General features: G+C 42.0%; 1 protein-coding gene and 1 pseudogene across 1 annotated transcript in view; both read right to left on the reverse strand.

Annotated features, from left to right (window-relative positions):
- AXDND1 (axonemal dynein light chain domain containing 1) overlaps positions 1-15,387 on the reverse strand; it is a 109,028-nt gene extending 93,641 nt beyond the window's left edge. The window contains exons 1-6 of the mRNA XM_074390165.1: positions 15,190-15,387; positions 14,587-14,793; positions 12,119-12,291; positions 10,980-11,083; positions 2,608-2,728; positions 1,904-1,989 (exon numbers count right to left, since the gene is read on the reverse strand). Coding sequence (XP_074246266.1) covers positions 1,904-1,989; positions 2,608-2,728; positions 10,980-11,083; positions 12,119-12,291; positions 14,587-14,683 — 581 coding nt within the window. The 5' untranslated portion in view covers positions 14,684-14,793; positions 15,190-15,387. The remainder of the gene's footprint in view (positions 1-1,903; positions 1,990-2,607; positions 2,729-10,979; positions 11,084-12,118; positions 12,292-14,586; positions 14,794-15,189) is intronic.
- Positions 8,377-10,184, reverse strand: LOC104650952 (transmembrane protein 50A pseudogene; annotated as a pseudogene).
- Positions 15,388-17,242: the final 1,855 nt, after the last annotated feature.

Consider the following 17,242-nt stretch of genomic DNA (forward strand, 5'->3'; position numbering starts at 1 on the left):
CGCCTGAACCCAGGAGGCAGAGGTTGCGGTGAGCCGAGATCACGCCATTGCACTCCAGCCTGGGTAACAAGAGTGAAACTCCGTCTCAAAAAAAAAAAAGATCTATAACTAATGAGTTGTTAGGAAATACATACTAAAGTATCTGGTGGTAGAAGAATTTGATTACTTACTCTTAAATAGTTTGAAACTATGTGCATGTATATGCATGCTTATATGTGTATAAGAACAAATGAGACCAAGTATAAACAACCAGTGACTCAGGACAGAGGGTATATAGGCATTCCTTTTCCCATTTTTGCAACTTTTTGTGTCTGGAGTTACATAAAAATAAAAGGTTACCAAAAAATGCATTCCATTTAATTCTCTTGGGCAAAATATTGTTCTGAAACATACCATCACAATGAAACGCAATATATTATAACATACATATTGGAAAGACAATATCAAAAGAGTAACAGCCTCCACATATTTTATTATAAAACCTTAGTCCAAAGTTCTAGTTTTCTAAACTATAAAACATTCAAGTGTTATTTCAGAAAATAAAAGAAAGATCCCATTTTCAATCCTATAAATAGAAATCAAAGGTGACAGGATGATTAGTCTGCAATGAGGAGCCAAGCCCTGGAGTGTGCATTATGAGATGCAGGCTCGAGGGCTACTTTCCTTTGTCTCCATGATCATTGTTCAAAATAATTCCTAAAGAGCATAGTCATATATTGAAAACAAAGTCCCATTTTTTAAAAAGTTCAAAATTAAACAGCAGGAAAAAATATGAATAATTGTTTAATCACTAACATCCCAAACTCTTTTAATACTTAATTTGTATCTTTCTTAATTGTATTAGGATGGCTGACTTAATGTTTCCTCATTTCAGTTCATATATTGCTTAGAAATATGAGTATACTATTCTCAGGTTCTTCTATGCATGGGAAGGAGCAAAAAGTTCAACTTGTCAGGTATTCTTTTTTTTTGAGATGGAGTTTTTTTTTGTTTGTTTGTTTGTTTGTTTTGAGACAGAGTTTCGCTCTTGTTGCCCAGGCTGGAGTGCAATGGCGCGATCTCGGCTCACCGCAACCTCCGCCTCCTGGGTTCAGGCAATTCTCATGCCTCAGCCTCCTGAGTAGCTGGGATTACAGGCACACGCCACCATGCCCAGCTAATTTTTTGTATTGTTAGTAGAGACGGGGTTTCACCATGTTGACCAGGATGGTCTTGATCTCTTGACCTCGTGATCCACCCGCCTCGGCCTCCCAAAGTGCTGGGATTACAGGCTTGAGCCACCGCGCCTGGCCAAGATGGAGTTTTGATCTTGTTGTCAAGGCTGGATCACTGCAACCTCTGCCTCCCGGGTTCAAGTGATTCTCCTGCCTCAGTCTCCCTAGTAGCTGGGATTACAGGCACCTGTCACTACACCCGGCTAATTTTTTTGTATTTTTAGTAGAGACAGGGTTTCACCATGTTAGCCAGGTTGATCTTGAACTTCTGACCTCAGATGATCTGGCCGCTTCAGTCTCCCAAAGGGCTGGGATTACAGGTGTGAGTCACTGTGCCCAGCTAGGTATTCTTTTTTTTTTTTTTTTTTTTTTTTTTTTGAGACGGAGTTTTGCTCTTGTTACCCAGGCTGGAGTGCAATGGCCCGATCTCAGCTCACCGCAACCTCCGCCTCCTGGGTTCAGGCAATTCTCCTGCCTCAGCCTCCTGAGTAGCTGGGATTACAGGCACGCGCCACCATGCCCAGCTAATTTTTTGTATTTTTAGTAGAGATGGGGTTTCACCATGTTGACCAGGATGGTCTCGATCTCTTGACCTCGTGATCCACCCGCCTCGGCCTCCCAAAGTGCTGGGATTACAGGCTTGAGCCACCGCGCCCGGCCCGGTATTCTTTACATATCATAATACTCACTCATCATAACACTCCAAACCTGAAACTCCTGTACTTGACACAATATGAAATTCTTCAGGAATCAAAGTATCTGTTAGTCTCTTTGGCTTAAAAGCAAAGCAAAGCAAAAGAAAAGAATGAAAATATTAATAGATGAAAAAATTCACTTGCACAAGTCCTAATTCCTAACCCAAAGAGATACTATTTTAAGTTAAGAAATTTTGACTGCAGAAATAACAATATTTTCAGTAATGTGGATCATAGCAAATGACGAAAACTAAGCAGAGCACACATTCCTAAAATAACCATGAATTAAACAATAACCTTGGTTCTAGTATTAGTTACATGTGTCCCATATATTCAGAAGTTTATTGATTCTTTTCCTTTAAATTAAGCAGAGAATTTAAAATTCAACTTAGCAAGATACAAAAGATAAGAATCCTACAACTTCATATGTGCATTTCTGGGGAAAAACAATCAAATCTCCCACACTGTGTTTTTTAGATTAAAACAGATTAACTGTTGTTTGGAAAATGGCTTAAAAGAAGGTATTTTCATCTTTTCCTGCTAAATACCCTTTTCCCATTTTAAGAAATAATTTGAAAATGCTATTAAGATTGGTGAGCAATGCAGGTTGTTACAGTATGATATTGTTTTATATTTTGGAGAAATAAGTTTTAAAAGTATATTGGGAGAAAAGATTATTTGTCAAATACTTTATTTACCTTATGGGGTACAATGACACCATCATGTGACTGCAATGAAGGGGCCAAATGCGGGGGACAAACTGCTTTCTCCTTAGTCTGTCCTTTGGCATATTTAACATTATACAGAAAAGAAATATCCCTAAAAAGCAAGAAAAACATATTTACAAAATAAATTTTCTATCTGGATGGCACATAACAGCAGGTAAGATATACACATATCCTTTGAATGGGTAAGATGGTCCTTTGTGTCAGCAAAACTGATCTCCTTACCCAACGCTTTACTAAGACTGAGGCATTAAACATGAGTTCCCTCCCACTCTTTCTCTTCTCCGCCTGAAATTTCTCATTCCTATCACAAACTCCTTCCTTTCCTTTAGTATCAGTTTAAAATATATTCTCTTCCCTATGGTTATTCCCTCCACTTAGGTCCTTGATTCCATCTTTGCCCATATCCTCAGGAGTCTCATTCCATCAGTCCTAACTTTTGTGTATCTCCCACTCTACTGGAACATTCCCTTTGATCTATAACAAACTTTTTCCCCTTCTAAAAATCTTTTTTTGACCATGCATTGCTGTCATATTGTTGTTCCTGTTATTTAGTGCATTAAAATTTCCTGGGCGTTGTATGTTATTGTTGTTGTTGTTGTTGTTGTTGTTGTTACTATTATTATCATTTGAGACAGAGTCTCACTCTGTTGCCCAGGCTGGAGTTCTATGGCACAATCTCAGCTCACTGCAACCTTCACCTCCCAGGTTCAAGCAATTATCTTGCCTAAGCCCCCCATGTAGCTGGGATTACAGACACGTGCCACCACACTCAGCTAATTTTTTGTATTTTTAGTATAGATAGGGTTTTGCCATGTTGGCCACGCTGGTCTCGAACTCCTGGCCTCAGGTGATCCACCCCCTTCAGCCTCCCAAAGTGCTGGGATTACAGGCATGAGCCAACACATCCAGCTGCTGTCATGTAATTATGATCTATCAATGGATCAATTGATTGAGCCTTCATCGCTTACTTTCTGTTAAAAATCAAACTTCCTGAAATTGTACTGCAATCTGACTTCCACCCATACCTTTCTTCTGAAACCATTTTCTAGAAAGCTGACAATGATTACCACCACCACTGCCAGGTGAAACAATCTCTTAGCAGTTATCTTCTACCACACTTTCCTGAAATATTTTCCAAGGTTTATCACATTTGCAACTTTTCTGTGAGTGTTTAAATTATTTCAAAATAAGAAGTTTAATAAAACAAAATAAAGAAAAGTAGGGGAAAAAAATCCTCTGGTGACCAAGAATGGGGCAAGTGCTCTACGTTAGACCAACATACTCTCCAAGGAGACTGAATCTTGAGTCATTGACTCTTTTAAGATTTCCAAGACAGAAAACAATAGGCATTAATTCATCACCACAATGGTGCCCTGAAATGATTTTCCATTATCCTTCTATAAACTCCAAATGTATTTACTGGTTTACATAATAAAGACTAATTCAGTATGTACTGCATACCAGGCACTATTCTGGGAGCTAAGAACATTAATAATGAAAAAAGGAAATAAAAAGTTCCTACCCTCATGGAACAAAGATTCTAGTTGAATGACAATAAAGAAATATTACAATTTCAAGGCCGGGTGCAGTGACTCATGCCTGTAGTACCAGCATTTTGGGAGGCAAAGGCGGGCAGATCATTTGAGGTCAGGAGTTCAAGACCACCCTGGCAAATATGGCAAAACCCCATCTCTACTAGAAATATAACAATTAGCTCAGTGTGGTGGCACATGCCCGTAGTCCCAACTACTTGAGAGGCTGAGGCAGGAGAATCGCTTGAACCTGGGAGGCAGAGGTTGCAGTCAGCCAAGATTGCACCACTGCACTCCAGCCTGGGAGACAGAGACACTCCATCTCAAAAAAAACAAAAAAACAAAAAAAAACACCTAAATTATTAAATTTGGGTGCCCTGGGTTCTAGGATTGTACATGAACATGCCTAAAATTCATTAATTTGCTCAGCAAATATTTATTTACCATATTATAAGTGACATAAAGTACACTAGATGAAAGGAATATAGAACTATTTTTTTAAATAGGCATAGTCCCTACCATTGGAGAGCTTTCAATATAGAGGTTAAGATTCTCAAACCAAAGAAAAGTATAAAGACTATTATAACAGAGAACAGAGTGTTATTGGGACAACTAATAACAACACCTAAATACAGTTTAGACGGAGTCAGGGAAAACCTCAGAAGGCAGTAACAGAACAAAAAACTGATTTGGATTTAGGTAAGCAACCAAAAGGCCTAAGTATTTCAGGTAGACAAGAGCATATGCGTAGGTCCTGAGACAGGACAGCACACTGTGACTTCAGTGAACTGAAAATTGTGTATAGTTGGCCCTTGAACACCACAGCCTTGAACTGTGTGGGTCTGCTTGTATATGAATTTTTTTCAACCAAACAGACTGAAAATACAGTTTTCACCGGATATAAAACCCTCATATACAGAGTGCCAACTTTTCATACACATGAGTTTCTGACGCATGTATGGCTGATGCAGAAATTGAGTATACACAGATTCTGGTATCTGCAGATGTCCAAGAACCAATCCCCCACATACACCGAGGGATGACTTACTGAGGGATGACTGAACGCATAGTTGAAGTATGAAGAATAAAATTACTCAAATTAGAGCACTAAACATGGCAAGTCATGCTTAAAAGGTTGGGCTTTCTTCTAAGAGAAGCTAGAAAGGTTTTACAGACGAAATGAAATTTTAAATTATTTTAGAATGACATAATGGTTACAATATTGTGAAATGGTGGGAGAGGGTGTGCTTTGAGGGCAATGTCATTTGGCAGCTGATGTGGCATGTGAGTTCGGTGGCAACAGGCCAATTCTTGTGCCCCAGGAAGATCCTGAAATATATGACGTTGACAATAAACTATTTTTAAAGGTATATTGATAGTAAAAGACATCAAGCTATTGATGTCCTGTGCTGTCATATTCTGGTTCTCTTGGACATGTCTAGGGGAGAAATGTTAGAGCTTATTTCCCAATTCTTGGGATTCTTTCTCTGTTCCACCGTCTTACAGGTTTTAGATATTCACAAAGATCTGAACAAACTACTCACAGGATGATGGATCAGCAGTTCCTATCACCCCAATAAATGCTGAAGAAGTCGGCCATTACAATTGTTTTGTTAGCTAAAAATAATGCTTCATGTATATATATGTGTGTATGTATATTTATATTATATATTATATACATATGTACATATATGTACATATATACATGATAGTACATATACATGTATATTACATGTATATACATCTATGTATATGTGTATATATACATTATATATGGTTATACATTATATATTTTATATAATTATACATATATTATACATGCAATATTTTATACACATATACACACACATAATTATCTAAACAATATACTGGGGCCAGGCTAACACCTATAATCCTAGCATTTTGGGAAGCCAAATCACCTGAGGTCAAACGTTCGAAACCAGCCTGGCCAACACGGTAAAACCTTCTCTCCAGGTGTGGCAGCGGGTGCCTGTAATCCCAGCTACTCAGGAGGCTGAAGCATGAGAATTGCTTGAACCTGGGAGGGGGAGGTTGCAGTGAGCCAAGATTGCAGCACTATATGCCAGTCCGGGCAACAGAGCAAGACTACATCTCAAAAAACAATTTTTTTTAATAAAATTAAAAAGTAAAGAATACATTGATTTGGTAATTATCACTCAAATTTTCTCCAAAAGCCACTTTAGGAGCCTTTTGTGTTTCTATACATCATTAAAGTATTGGGTACTGCTATGGTTTGAATGTGACCCTTAGAAGTTCATGTGTTGGAAGCATAATTGCCATTTTAATAGTATCATTATGAAGTGAAACCTTTAAGAGGTGATTAGGTTACTTATTTCTAGAAGAAGCCTGTTTTGCCAGTCGCAGTGGCTCATGCCTATAATCCCAGCACTTTGGGAGGCTGAGTCAGGTGGATCACGAGGTCAGGAGTTCGAGACCAGCCTGGCCAATATGGTGAAACTCCATCTCTACTAAAAATACAAAAATCAGCCAGGCATGGAGGCATGCGCCTGTAATCCCAGCTACTCAGGAGGCTGAGGGAGGAGAATAGCTTGAACCAGGGAGGAAGAGGTTGCAGTGAGCAGAGATCACACCACTGCATTCCAGTCTAGGTAACAGAGTGAGATTCCATCTCGAACAACAAAAAAAGCAGCAGCAGCAGCCTGTTTATTTGTTGAAAAATTTTTTTATTAAAAATAATTAGAGGCCGGGCGCGGTGGCTCAAGCCTGTAATCCCAGCACTTTGGGAGGCCGAGGCGGGTGGATCACGAGGTCAAGAGATCGAGACCATCCTGGTCAACAAGGTGAAACCCCATCTTTACTAAAAATACAAAAAATTAGCTGGGCATGGTGGCGCATGCCTGTAATCCCAGTTACTCAGGAGGCTGAGGCAGGAGAATTGCCTGAACCCAGGAGGCGGAGGTTGCGGTGAGCCAAGATCGCGCCATTGCACTCCAGCCTGGGTAACAAGAGCGAAACTCCGTCTCAAAAAAAAAATAATAATAATAATAATTAGATATGTTTTTTCTTCATAAAACTGTGATAAAACACCAGCCTCCACTCTTCTGAAAAATCTAAAAACAAAAAACAACTTTGATTCTTTTTTTTTTTTTTTTTTTGAGGCGGAGTTTTCGCTCTTGTTACCCAGGCTGGAGTGCAATGGCGCGGTCTCGGCTCACCGCAACCTCCGCCTCCTGGGTTCAGGCAATTCTCCTGCCTCAGCCTCCTGAGTAGCTGGGATTACAGGCAAGTGCCACCATGCCCAGCTAATTTTTTTGTATTTTTAGTAGAGACGGGGTTTCACCATATTGACCAGGATGGTCTTGATCTCTCGACCTCGTGATCCACCCGCCTCGGCCTCCCAAAGTGCTGGGATTACAGGCTTGAGCCACCGCGCCCGGCTACAGCTTTGATTCTTAACCACAACATAATCACTGGATTTTATTTACTTGACTTTAAAAAATCCTCCATCTAATTCTTCAGCCTCTAGATTAAACTGAGCTCATAATTCAAACTTTTCTGCAAATCATCATTGGTTGAGTTACGTGTATATCTAAATATCTCTTTTATCTAAAGTTGTCAATTCCACCCTGTTCTGGGAGTTTTTCCCACAGGCACTTCATACCAGCTCCTTTAGCCCTTCCAACAATTTTGTGAATATCCAATGTTCTGCATTCGATTCTTTCCTGCTTAAAATATCTAGACTGATTTATTTTCTGCACTGAACTCTACTGAAAGAGTTGCCAAAAAATATTACTCACAGAATATTTGCTTTGTTGTTTTATATTTTACTGCTGGGTTCTGGCTGATTGAGGTTCTTGGACCAGCCAACTCTTTTTATGAATACTATTAGTTGTACACACGTGCATTAGTTTCCTTTTTTTCTTTTGTAATTTCTTTTTATTTTTTACAAATTATACCATGATAAAATTTGACAAAAATTATTCATGTGAAAGTCTCCTTTAACATTTTATAAGTTAATCAAGTGTACACTACAATAAATTTTTGGTTGTTGTTTAAACAGGGTGTTCTTGTGATTTTAGTATTATGCAACCTTAAGTTGAGACTACACTCAGAAATAAGCTTAAAAAAATGGCATTACTAAAGATTGGAAGTGAGCAGTTAAAAAACAAACAAAAAAAAAAAAAAAACCATGCAGGGCAGTCGTGCTGTAGGAAATCAGATGTTTTCACTGCCGTAAGTCTTCAGTGCCACCAAACTTAAACCTGTCCTCCAAAAAAGATGAAGGCATTCTGGATAAATACGGCAATTCCAGGCGATACCACAACTTTTTCTTTAGCAACATAACCTCCAAAAATAATCCACACAGATGCAATCAGAGATTCAAAGGCCAACATGAAACCAATAAACAGCCAAACAGCAGCACCTGTTTGACCCGGACAAACCTTCACTGTTAACTATCACCTGGGACTTGTCCATTCAATATCGCATTAATGATTAGGAAGGCTAATGGTTTCTTCTACACCTCAGGCATGGTATGAGTGGTTGAAATCGTCCATAGGGGAATAAATAACAGCTGCATCTATGATAATCCCCCAGCCTGTAAAAAATAGCACACCAGCAGCAACGGAAGCAATAGTATTGCCCTTCTCCCCCGCCCCCATCAATGCATTCTGAGCATCTCAAGCCCTCCAGAAATCCAGACCGCTTTTTCAGGTCAGTGCAGCCTCGTCGCGCAGTGGGTCTGCAGCCCGGTGTAGTGCCGCGCCGGCCCGCCTCACTGCCCCGGTCTCAGCCAAGAAAACAAAACGGCCACGGCCTCCAGACCCGTGCACTAGTTTTCTATTGGTGCCACAACAAATTAACCACAAATTTAGTATCTTAAACAACACAAATGTATTATCTTACTGCTCAGAAGTCCAACAGGGTCTCAAAGGGCTAAAATCAAGGCGTTGGCAGGGCTGTGTGTCTTTCTGGATGCTCTAGAGGAAGATCCATTTCCATGCTCATTTGGGTTGTTAACAATTCAATTCCTTAAGGCTGTAGACTGTGAGCCCTGTTTCCTTGATAGTTGACAGCTGAGCTGTCATTAGAAGTCCTAGCTTCTAGCAGCCAAATCCATTTCTTGACTGCTTTTCCCCTCCCTCTATCTGCAAAGCCAGCAATGGCAGGCTGAACTCCTCTCACACTTCCGATCTGTGCTCTTCCTTCCTCGTCTCTCTGACCCACTTGACCGCCTTCCTTTCCCACTTTTAAAGATTCAGGTGATTAGGCCGGGCCCACCCTGACAATCTAGGATAATCGATCCATCTCAGTGTCCTTAACCTCTATCATATCTGCAAAGTCCCTTTTGCCAGGTAAGGTATGTATTCACAGGTTCTGAGATTACAGTGAAAAATGTTTTAGTGGGGTCAGGGGGACAGTATCCTGTCCACCTGACTTCACACGTAAAAAACTCCAACTGAGTCATTTGACATTAAAACTTTATTTTTTGCTTTGTTTTATTTTGTTTTGTTTTGAGAGGGAGTCTCGCTGGGTCACCCAGGCTAGAGTGCAGTGGCACAATCTCTGCTCACTGCAACCTCCACCTCCTAGGTTCAAGCAAGTCTCCCGCCTCAGCCTCCCAAGTAGCTGGGATTACAAGCGTGCACCACCACGCCTGGCTAATTTTTGTACTTTTTGTAGTGACAGGATTTCACCATGTTGCCCAGGCTAGTCTCAAACCCCTGACCTCAAGTGATCCACCCACCTCAGCCTCCCAAAGTTCTGAGATTACAGACATGAGCCACTGCACCTGGCCAACATTAAAACTTTAATGTTAGCTTATTGCCACATTCAGATATAGTTAATTAACTTTCAAAGCACTTCAAACAACTCATAATACTAATTATTGCTACTAATAATTATAACCATGATAAGGAAGCAGAGAATAAAATATAAAGCCTCAGGACATAAAAGTCAATAGGACAAGTTTCTACCTCTTTTTCTTGCACTGAAACACAGCTGAGTAATAGCACCTATACTTAAACAGCACATTACCGTTTTACAAGTGCTCTTGCATCCATTATCATATTTGTGCTTCACAATATCCCTGGGAGGCACACAAAACTGGGCAAGCCTACTATTCCCTTCTTACATATGAGAAAATGGGACTTCAGAAAGACTAAGTAACCTACTCAAGTATGTTAAGTATAAACATTTCTTTCAGAAGTAACATTGAAGTGAGGGGCACGCAGGGAGTAAACTGATAAGTGAACAATACATAGAAAACTAGCAGGTCTACATCTTCACAGGGAAAATGTTGACATTTAGAATATTTGTAGGAATGAGACAAAAACAACAGCATTTGCTGACTGGATTTGAAACAGTGTAAAGATGAAGCGCTCCCTTTGGAGAGATCCAGAAATTAAACTTTTGTTTTCCAAGGTTTTCCACATTGTGAGCTATGTTACCCCGTTCCTTCTTCTAAAGATGTACACAAAAGATAGACACACAGGTAGACGGCGCACTAGAGGCATTCTGCCTGTTGGATCTTGTCCCTCTTACAAGGGTCCGATAGGGAATAGGGGAGTATAGAGACAAGCATACAAAGCCACGCAAAAAACAAATTTAAACCAAAAGTATGTAAAGCCAGCACCTATTTCCGTCCTAATAATCATACACAAAAAGATGGTCTTTGGTCTTTCTGGATTGTATTCTGATTCAAAGAAACCGTAAATTTTATAATCTATGATTAAGTGATTTTTCCAATTCTACCCCTCCCAAGGTAATCATACAAAATGAGAAAACAACTCTATTTGTCAGCATCTAACCCCACTCTTCCTTCTTTACCTTCCAGCTCCCGTGAGGGAGACGGGATGGTCAATCAGGTATTTGAATTTATTCCTTCGAACAGGGTGATGCCAGACATGGTCTACAAGGCGGGGAAGAGTGCCCTGGGAAAAAGCAAATACACATGAATACCCAGCAGAGGGCGCTCCAATCAAATGAGATTTATTAATAGTTTCGAATAAGTACTTTATTTATAGTAAGAGCACTCGGATACTCTAAGGAAGAAAAGAGAGCAGAATTCTTATTAGATAGCATAAAGACTGAAAGCTGAATAATTCTATAGTAAGTGAAAAACATTAAGAGGTAAAGATTGGCCGGGCACGGTGGCTCATGCCTGTAATCCCAGTATTTTGAGAGGTCGAGGCAGGCAGATTACCTGAGGTCAGGAGTTTGAGACCAGCCTGGCCAACATAGTGAAACCCTGTCTCTACTAAAAACACAAAAAATTAGCTGGCGTAGTGGCAGGCGCCTATAATCCCAACTACTCAGGAGGCTGAGGCATAAGAATTGCTTGCACCAAGAAGATGGAAGTTGCAGTGAGCCAAGATGGGGTCACTGTACTCCAGCCTGGGTGACAGAGTGGAACTCTGTCTTAAAAAAAAAAAAAAAAAGAGTTATAATGATCATTTTAGTAAATCCACATAAAAACAGGTCAATGGAAATACTCAAGCCTTGGAAACAATTTACATAAAAGACAAGTTTTCAATCTAAGAAATTACTTAAAGAAAAAAATTTAAGGCCAGGCATGTTGGCTCACACCTACAATTCCAGCACTTTGGGAGGCTGAGGCAAGTGGATTGCCTGAGCCCAGAAGTTTGAGACCAGCATAGGCAACATGGTCAAACCCCATCCTACAAAAAATATAAAAATTAGCCAGGCATGGTGGCACAGACCTATATAATACCAGCTACTCAGGAAGCTGAGGTGGGAGGATCACCCAAGCCAGGGTAGTAGAGGCTGCAGTGAGCAACAGTCAGGCCACTACACTCCACCCTGGGTGATGGTAACAAGACCCTGTCTCAATCAATCTGAAAAAATTTAAGCCTACTTGGAATATATAATATATTTGTAATAAATACTTAAAGAATCAGATTCCAAAAAAAAATGTTCTCCTTTACTCTATATATGTACATACTAACCGTCGGAGTTTTAATTTTCTTAGGAGGCAGTAAGTTTTCAGGACAAGGACCAGCATTGGCCGCATAGGTCAGAGAAAGAAGAACTTCTTCAGGAATGAAGTCATTCTGAAGAGAAGTAGGAAGGGGTTTTGAACGATCCACCATATTTTTTTTCTCCTTTAGCTCAGGAAGTCCTAAGAAAGTAGTGGAAAAGAAAAGCTCTTACTATATATTTTTTAAGTTTGATGGCGCTTCTCAGACTGCCTCATCAATCCCATCTATTAGTTTCTAACAGAGAGAAACATTGCTTCTATTTGACAAGAATAGTAACAAATAACATTTTTAAAACACTGAACGTCATCTAGTCAAGAGAAATCACACTCATCTTGCCTACCCTACTCACATTACATCCGATGCAGTTTTAAAAACTCAGGTACAAAGATGAACCTGCATGATTCTCAATTTAAGGTTGAAAATTAAACTCACTTCTCTTGCTAACTGGGATAGCCTTAAGAAGATGGGAATGAATATCTATTTTCCCTTTCATATGACAATGACAAATCTCTCTCCCAAGCTCCAAATTATTTAGTAATTTTTTTCTTACATGAATTCAAAGGTGAGAATAATTGCATTAAACCGAGGCATTTACAGAGTGGAAAGGATCTGGGTTGGGTTTAAAAGTAAAAATAGGGCCATGTGCAGTAGCTTACGCCTGTAATCCCAGCACTTTGGGAGGCCAAGACAGGTGGATCAGGAGGTCAGGAGTTCAAGACCAGCCTGGCCAACTTGATGAAAGCCCGTCTCTACTAAAAATATAAAAATTAGCCGAGCACAGTGGCAGGCGCCTGTAATCCCAGTTACTCAGGAGGCTGAGGCAGGAGAATCACTTGAACCTGGGAGGCAGAGGTTGCAGTGAGCCAAGATCGAGCCATTGCACTCCAGCCTGGGCAACAGAGCAAGACTCCATTTCAAAAAAAAGTAAAAATGGAACTGGCATTGTTGCAAATGAGAGTGGAATAATCTGAGATGACAAATCTGTGGGATGGGAACTGTAAAAAGTGTTCTATCCTGCTTGACTAGGGCAGAGTAGTAATAAAGGCAGGTAGCAGGGCTAATATAGGGAAAGCCCTCCTATGAAGTCAGTCAGGCAGGGTTGAGTTGTCATTGTTCATAATTCATGCCCCTAATACAGTATGGTTCACATGTATTTCTATAAGGAGGAAACATGCTTTGATCATTATCAAAAGGTATTATGGTTTACATTACGAAATCTCTGTCACCCGAGAGCTTGGGATCAAACGAAACAGAAAGAAAAAAAAAAAAAAGTTGGGTGGGGCTTGGGGCTTCAGCACAAGGTGCAAGTGAGATTGGGAAAAGCTTTAACAGAACACCGGGTAAGGATAACACTAGCTGATTCTTAATTCTAGTATAGACCTGCATATGAATGAAAATCTTAAGGAATTCCTCTCATTTAGAAAAAGTACTAAAAGCTGATACAAATTGACACGTCGTAGTAAATTGCATTTCTCTTATCTCTGCTATTATTTATTTTGAGATGGAGTCTTGCTCTGTCCCCAGACCAAAATGCAATGGCACAATATCGGCTCACTGCAACCTCTGCCTCCCGGGTTCAAGCGATTCTCCTGCCCTAGCCTCCCAAGTAGCTGGGACTACAAGCGCAAGCCACCATGCCCAGCTAATTTTTGTATTTCCAGTAGAGATGGAGTTTCTTCATATTGGCCAGGCTGGTCTCGAACTCCTGACCTCAGGTGATCCTCCCATACCAGCCTCCCAAAGTGCTGGGATTACAGGCATGAGCCACTGCGTCCAGCCCCACTATTACTTTTTCAAAGTTCCTTAAAGCCAAAGACCAGAAACAAACAAACAAAAAAAACAAACAAAAAAACTCAACTATTGATATTTAGGGTGAATTTAAAACAATATACAAATCTACATTTGAAAAACATACACAGTATTTAGGTGGAGTAGTTAAACAGGATTCTGACTCAAAATACTGTAAAAGGAATGACTTCTTGTTTTATTTAAGCAAGTGTGTTAGAAAAAGGGTAACTAATCAAGGTATTCTGGATCTCAGATTTTAAAAACCGGCTGAGGCCGGGCGTGGTGGCTCACGCCTGTAATCCCAGCTCTGGGAGGCTGAGGTGGGCGGCCATAAGGTCAGGAGTTTGAGACCAACCTGGCCAATATGGTGAAACCCTGTCTCTACTAAAAATCTGAAACAATTCACCAGGCATGGTGGCACATGCCTGTAATCCCAGATACTCGGGAGGCTAGGGCAGAACTGCTTGAACCCAGAGGTGGAGGTTGCAGTGAGCCAAGATGGTGCCATTGCACTCCAGCCTGGGCAACATAGGAAGACTCCATCTCAAAACAAAACAAAACAAAACCAAAAAAAACCACGATGACTAGAAGGTGATTTCTGTTGTACCGCCATGACCGTTTATGACTTCAAAATCATCGAAGTTTACCTCTGGTCTCTTCCTTGGCTACAGATACTTTTAACTTTTTGGTCTCAGATGTCGATGCAGAGTTTAGCGGGTTGGTGGGCGTTTTCGGAAGAGACATAATAAACACTGCCACCTATCACTTTGTTTAGTAATTTGAAATAGTCCTCTGGAAAGCTAATTTAGACACAAATCAGCGCCGCCCTGGGACCTGCTGGCTGTCACATAGTCCTGCAGCCAGAGGAAAAAAGAAGAAAAAAAAAAGACGACACCCATTAAGTACTTAGGTTCAGATCGCAGTTAAGAATTCATCTAGCATGGTTTTCCTTCTTCGGGGCGACCGCTACGTTCTACGGTCATCTGAGGCGATTAAGAAGCCTCAGCGGACGCGTAGGTCAGGGTCAGGGTCAGGGTCGGGGTCACGGAGCAGAGCGGGAAGGACCCGCTCGGCGGCCGCCGGCACCCCTGACGGGCGCCACTCTCCCCAAGTGGCTCGGCTGGGGCCCCGACCTTCCCCACAGGCAGCGGTCTCGCGCGCCAGTTCCACAAACTCGGGAGCTGTGCAGTGCTCGCACTGTTTCTTGACTTAAAATGACGGGAAAGGGACACCCACGATCCTACCCGCACCTTGCGTTCCCACCCGGCATCCAGTCACTTCGCCCTTTCCTAGAACGCCTGTTTGTCGTCATAGAAACGCAGGACCCCGCGGCTTAGAGGCCTCAATAGGGGCTGCCTTCGGCGATGCCGGAGGAGGAGGGAGACAGCTAAGACAATTCCTTCAGCCTCTTGGGGTTTCTTGTGTTCTAAATCACAGCATAGGTTCAGCAGTAATGGAGAAGAAAAAGGTTTAATCCGGCCGTTGTCAAAGAATCCGAAAGTGTCTCACCCCGGGGCTTCCGGTCGCGGGCGGGGTCACTGCGCAGGCGCCGGCGGCGGCTCGGTGGACGGGAGGACCCTCGTGGCCCGTGCCGCGCGCGGGTTATGCGAGTGTCTTCTAAGAGTTGTTTCCATCTCTCCAGCTCTCTTTTTTGTTGCTTTGCACATTTTTCTTTTCTTTTCTTTTCTTTTTTTCTGAGACGGAGTTTCACTTTTGTTGCCCATACTGGCGTGCAATGGCGCGATTTCGGCTCACTGCAACTTCTGCCTTCCGGGTTCAAGGATTCCGCTTTCTCAGCCTCCCGAGTAGCTGGGATTGCAGGCCCCCGCCACGACGCCCGACTAATTTTTGTATCTTTAGTAGAGACGGGGTTTTACCATATTGGCCAGGCTGGTCTCAAACTCCTGGCGTCAGGTGATCAGCCAGCCTCGGCCTCCCAAAGTGTTGGTATTACAGGCGTGAGCCACAGCGCCCTGCCGCTTTGGGTATTTTTCTAAAAGCCAGACTCAGGGGGAAGTTTAGTAATGAGAAACTGGGTCCCTTATTGTGTTAGCCGCACGGTTCTTTGCATTTCGATCACCTCTTCGTTCGACCCTTAAACGCTTCCCGGAGCACAAGGAAGGTCTCCTGGGTCCAGATTTTTCACCCCCTTGGGGCAGGGAAGGAGGATTGAAGTTAGGTGGAACCGGCTCTGGTAAAATTGTCGGGTCTTCTGGCTTAAAAACCTGCTTTCAGGAAATAAAACCATCAGTGCCTTGGCTCCGAACTGAGAGGCACGGTTCGGTGAGGGATCGTTTCATATGAAGGCAGAGATTTAGTGCCCAATGATGAACCGCCGGGAGAAGCCCAGCGTCTATATGCTTCCGGACGCGGAGGAGACTTTTATTCAATCACCGTATTGCTTAGCACCTAGTACAATGCCTGGACAAACGTGAAAATCAGTTGGATACTTCTGTGTTGACAGAATTAAGGTTGTTTTCGGGTTTTGAGAGGAGGGCTTTGGAGAAGGTTCCGTTTAGGACTTTTGGATATATTGAGTTTGCAGTAAGATTGAGAAATCTGGTTGGAATTGGGAAATAACTATTTGATTATGTATTAATACATAGGTCTGAAGCTCTTAGCAAAGGGCTAAAGTTGAATGGATGAGGCAGGGCTCGGTGGCTCACGCCTGTAATCCTAGCACTTTGGGAGGTTGAGGTGGGCGGATCACTTGAGGTCAGGTCCAGACCAGCCTGATCAACATGGTGGATTAAACCCCGTCTTTACCAAATACAAATACCAAATTCAAAAATTAGCCCAGTGTGGTGGCGCACGCCTGTAGTCCCAGCTACTCGGGAGGCGAGGCAGGAGAATCGCTTGAACTTGGGAGCTGGAGGTTGCAATGCCATCGTACTCCAGTCTGGGCAGCAAGAGGGGAGCGGAGTGGGGGGAGGAAGTTGAATGGATGAGTGACTGAGTGTGGTGGCTCATGCCTTAGTAATCCCAGCACTTTGAGAGGCTTAGGCTAGAAGATGGCTTGAGACCAGGAATTTGAGACCAGCTTGGTCTCTAATTTTTTTTTTTTTTTTTAGATGGAGTCTCACTCTGTTGCCCTGAGTGGAATGCAGTGGTGTCAGCTCACTGCAACCTCTGCCTCCCAGGTTCAAATGATTCTGTGGAGCCTTAGCCTCTCGAGTAACTGGGATTACAGGCATGAGCCACCATGCCTGGCTTATCAACTCATTTTCTAAGTGTGTGGCAGGGATTTATTATACACACATCTGCAGGCACTTAGAGCATGCAAAGCTCCCTAAAGGAATCTGA

The sequence above is a fragment of the Saimiri boliviensis genome, chromosome 19 (assembly GCF_048565385.1).
Source record: "Saimiri boliviensis isolate mSaiBol1 chromosome 19, mSaiBol1.pri, whole genome shotgun sequence".
Lineage (NCBI taxonomy): Eukaryota > Metazoa > Chordata > Mammalia > Primates > Cebidae > Saimiri > Saimiri boliviensis.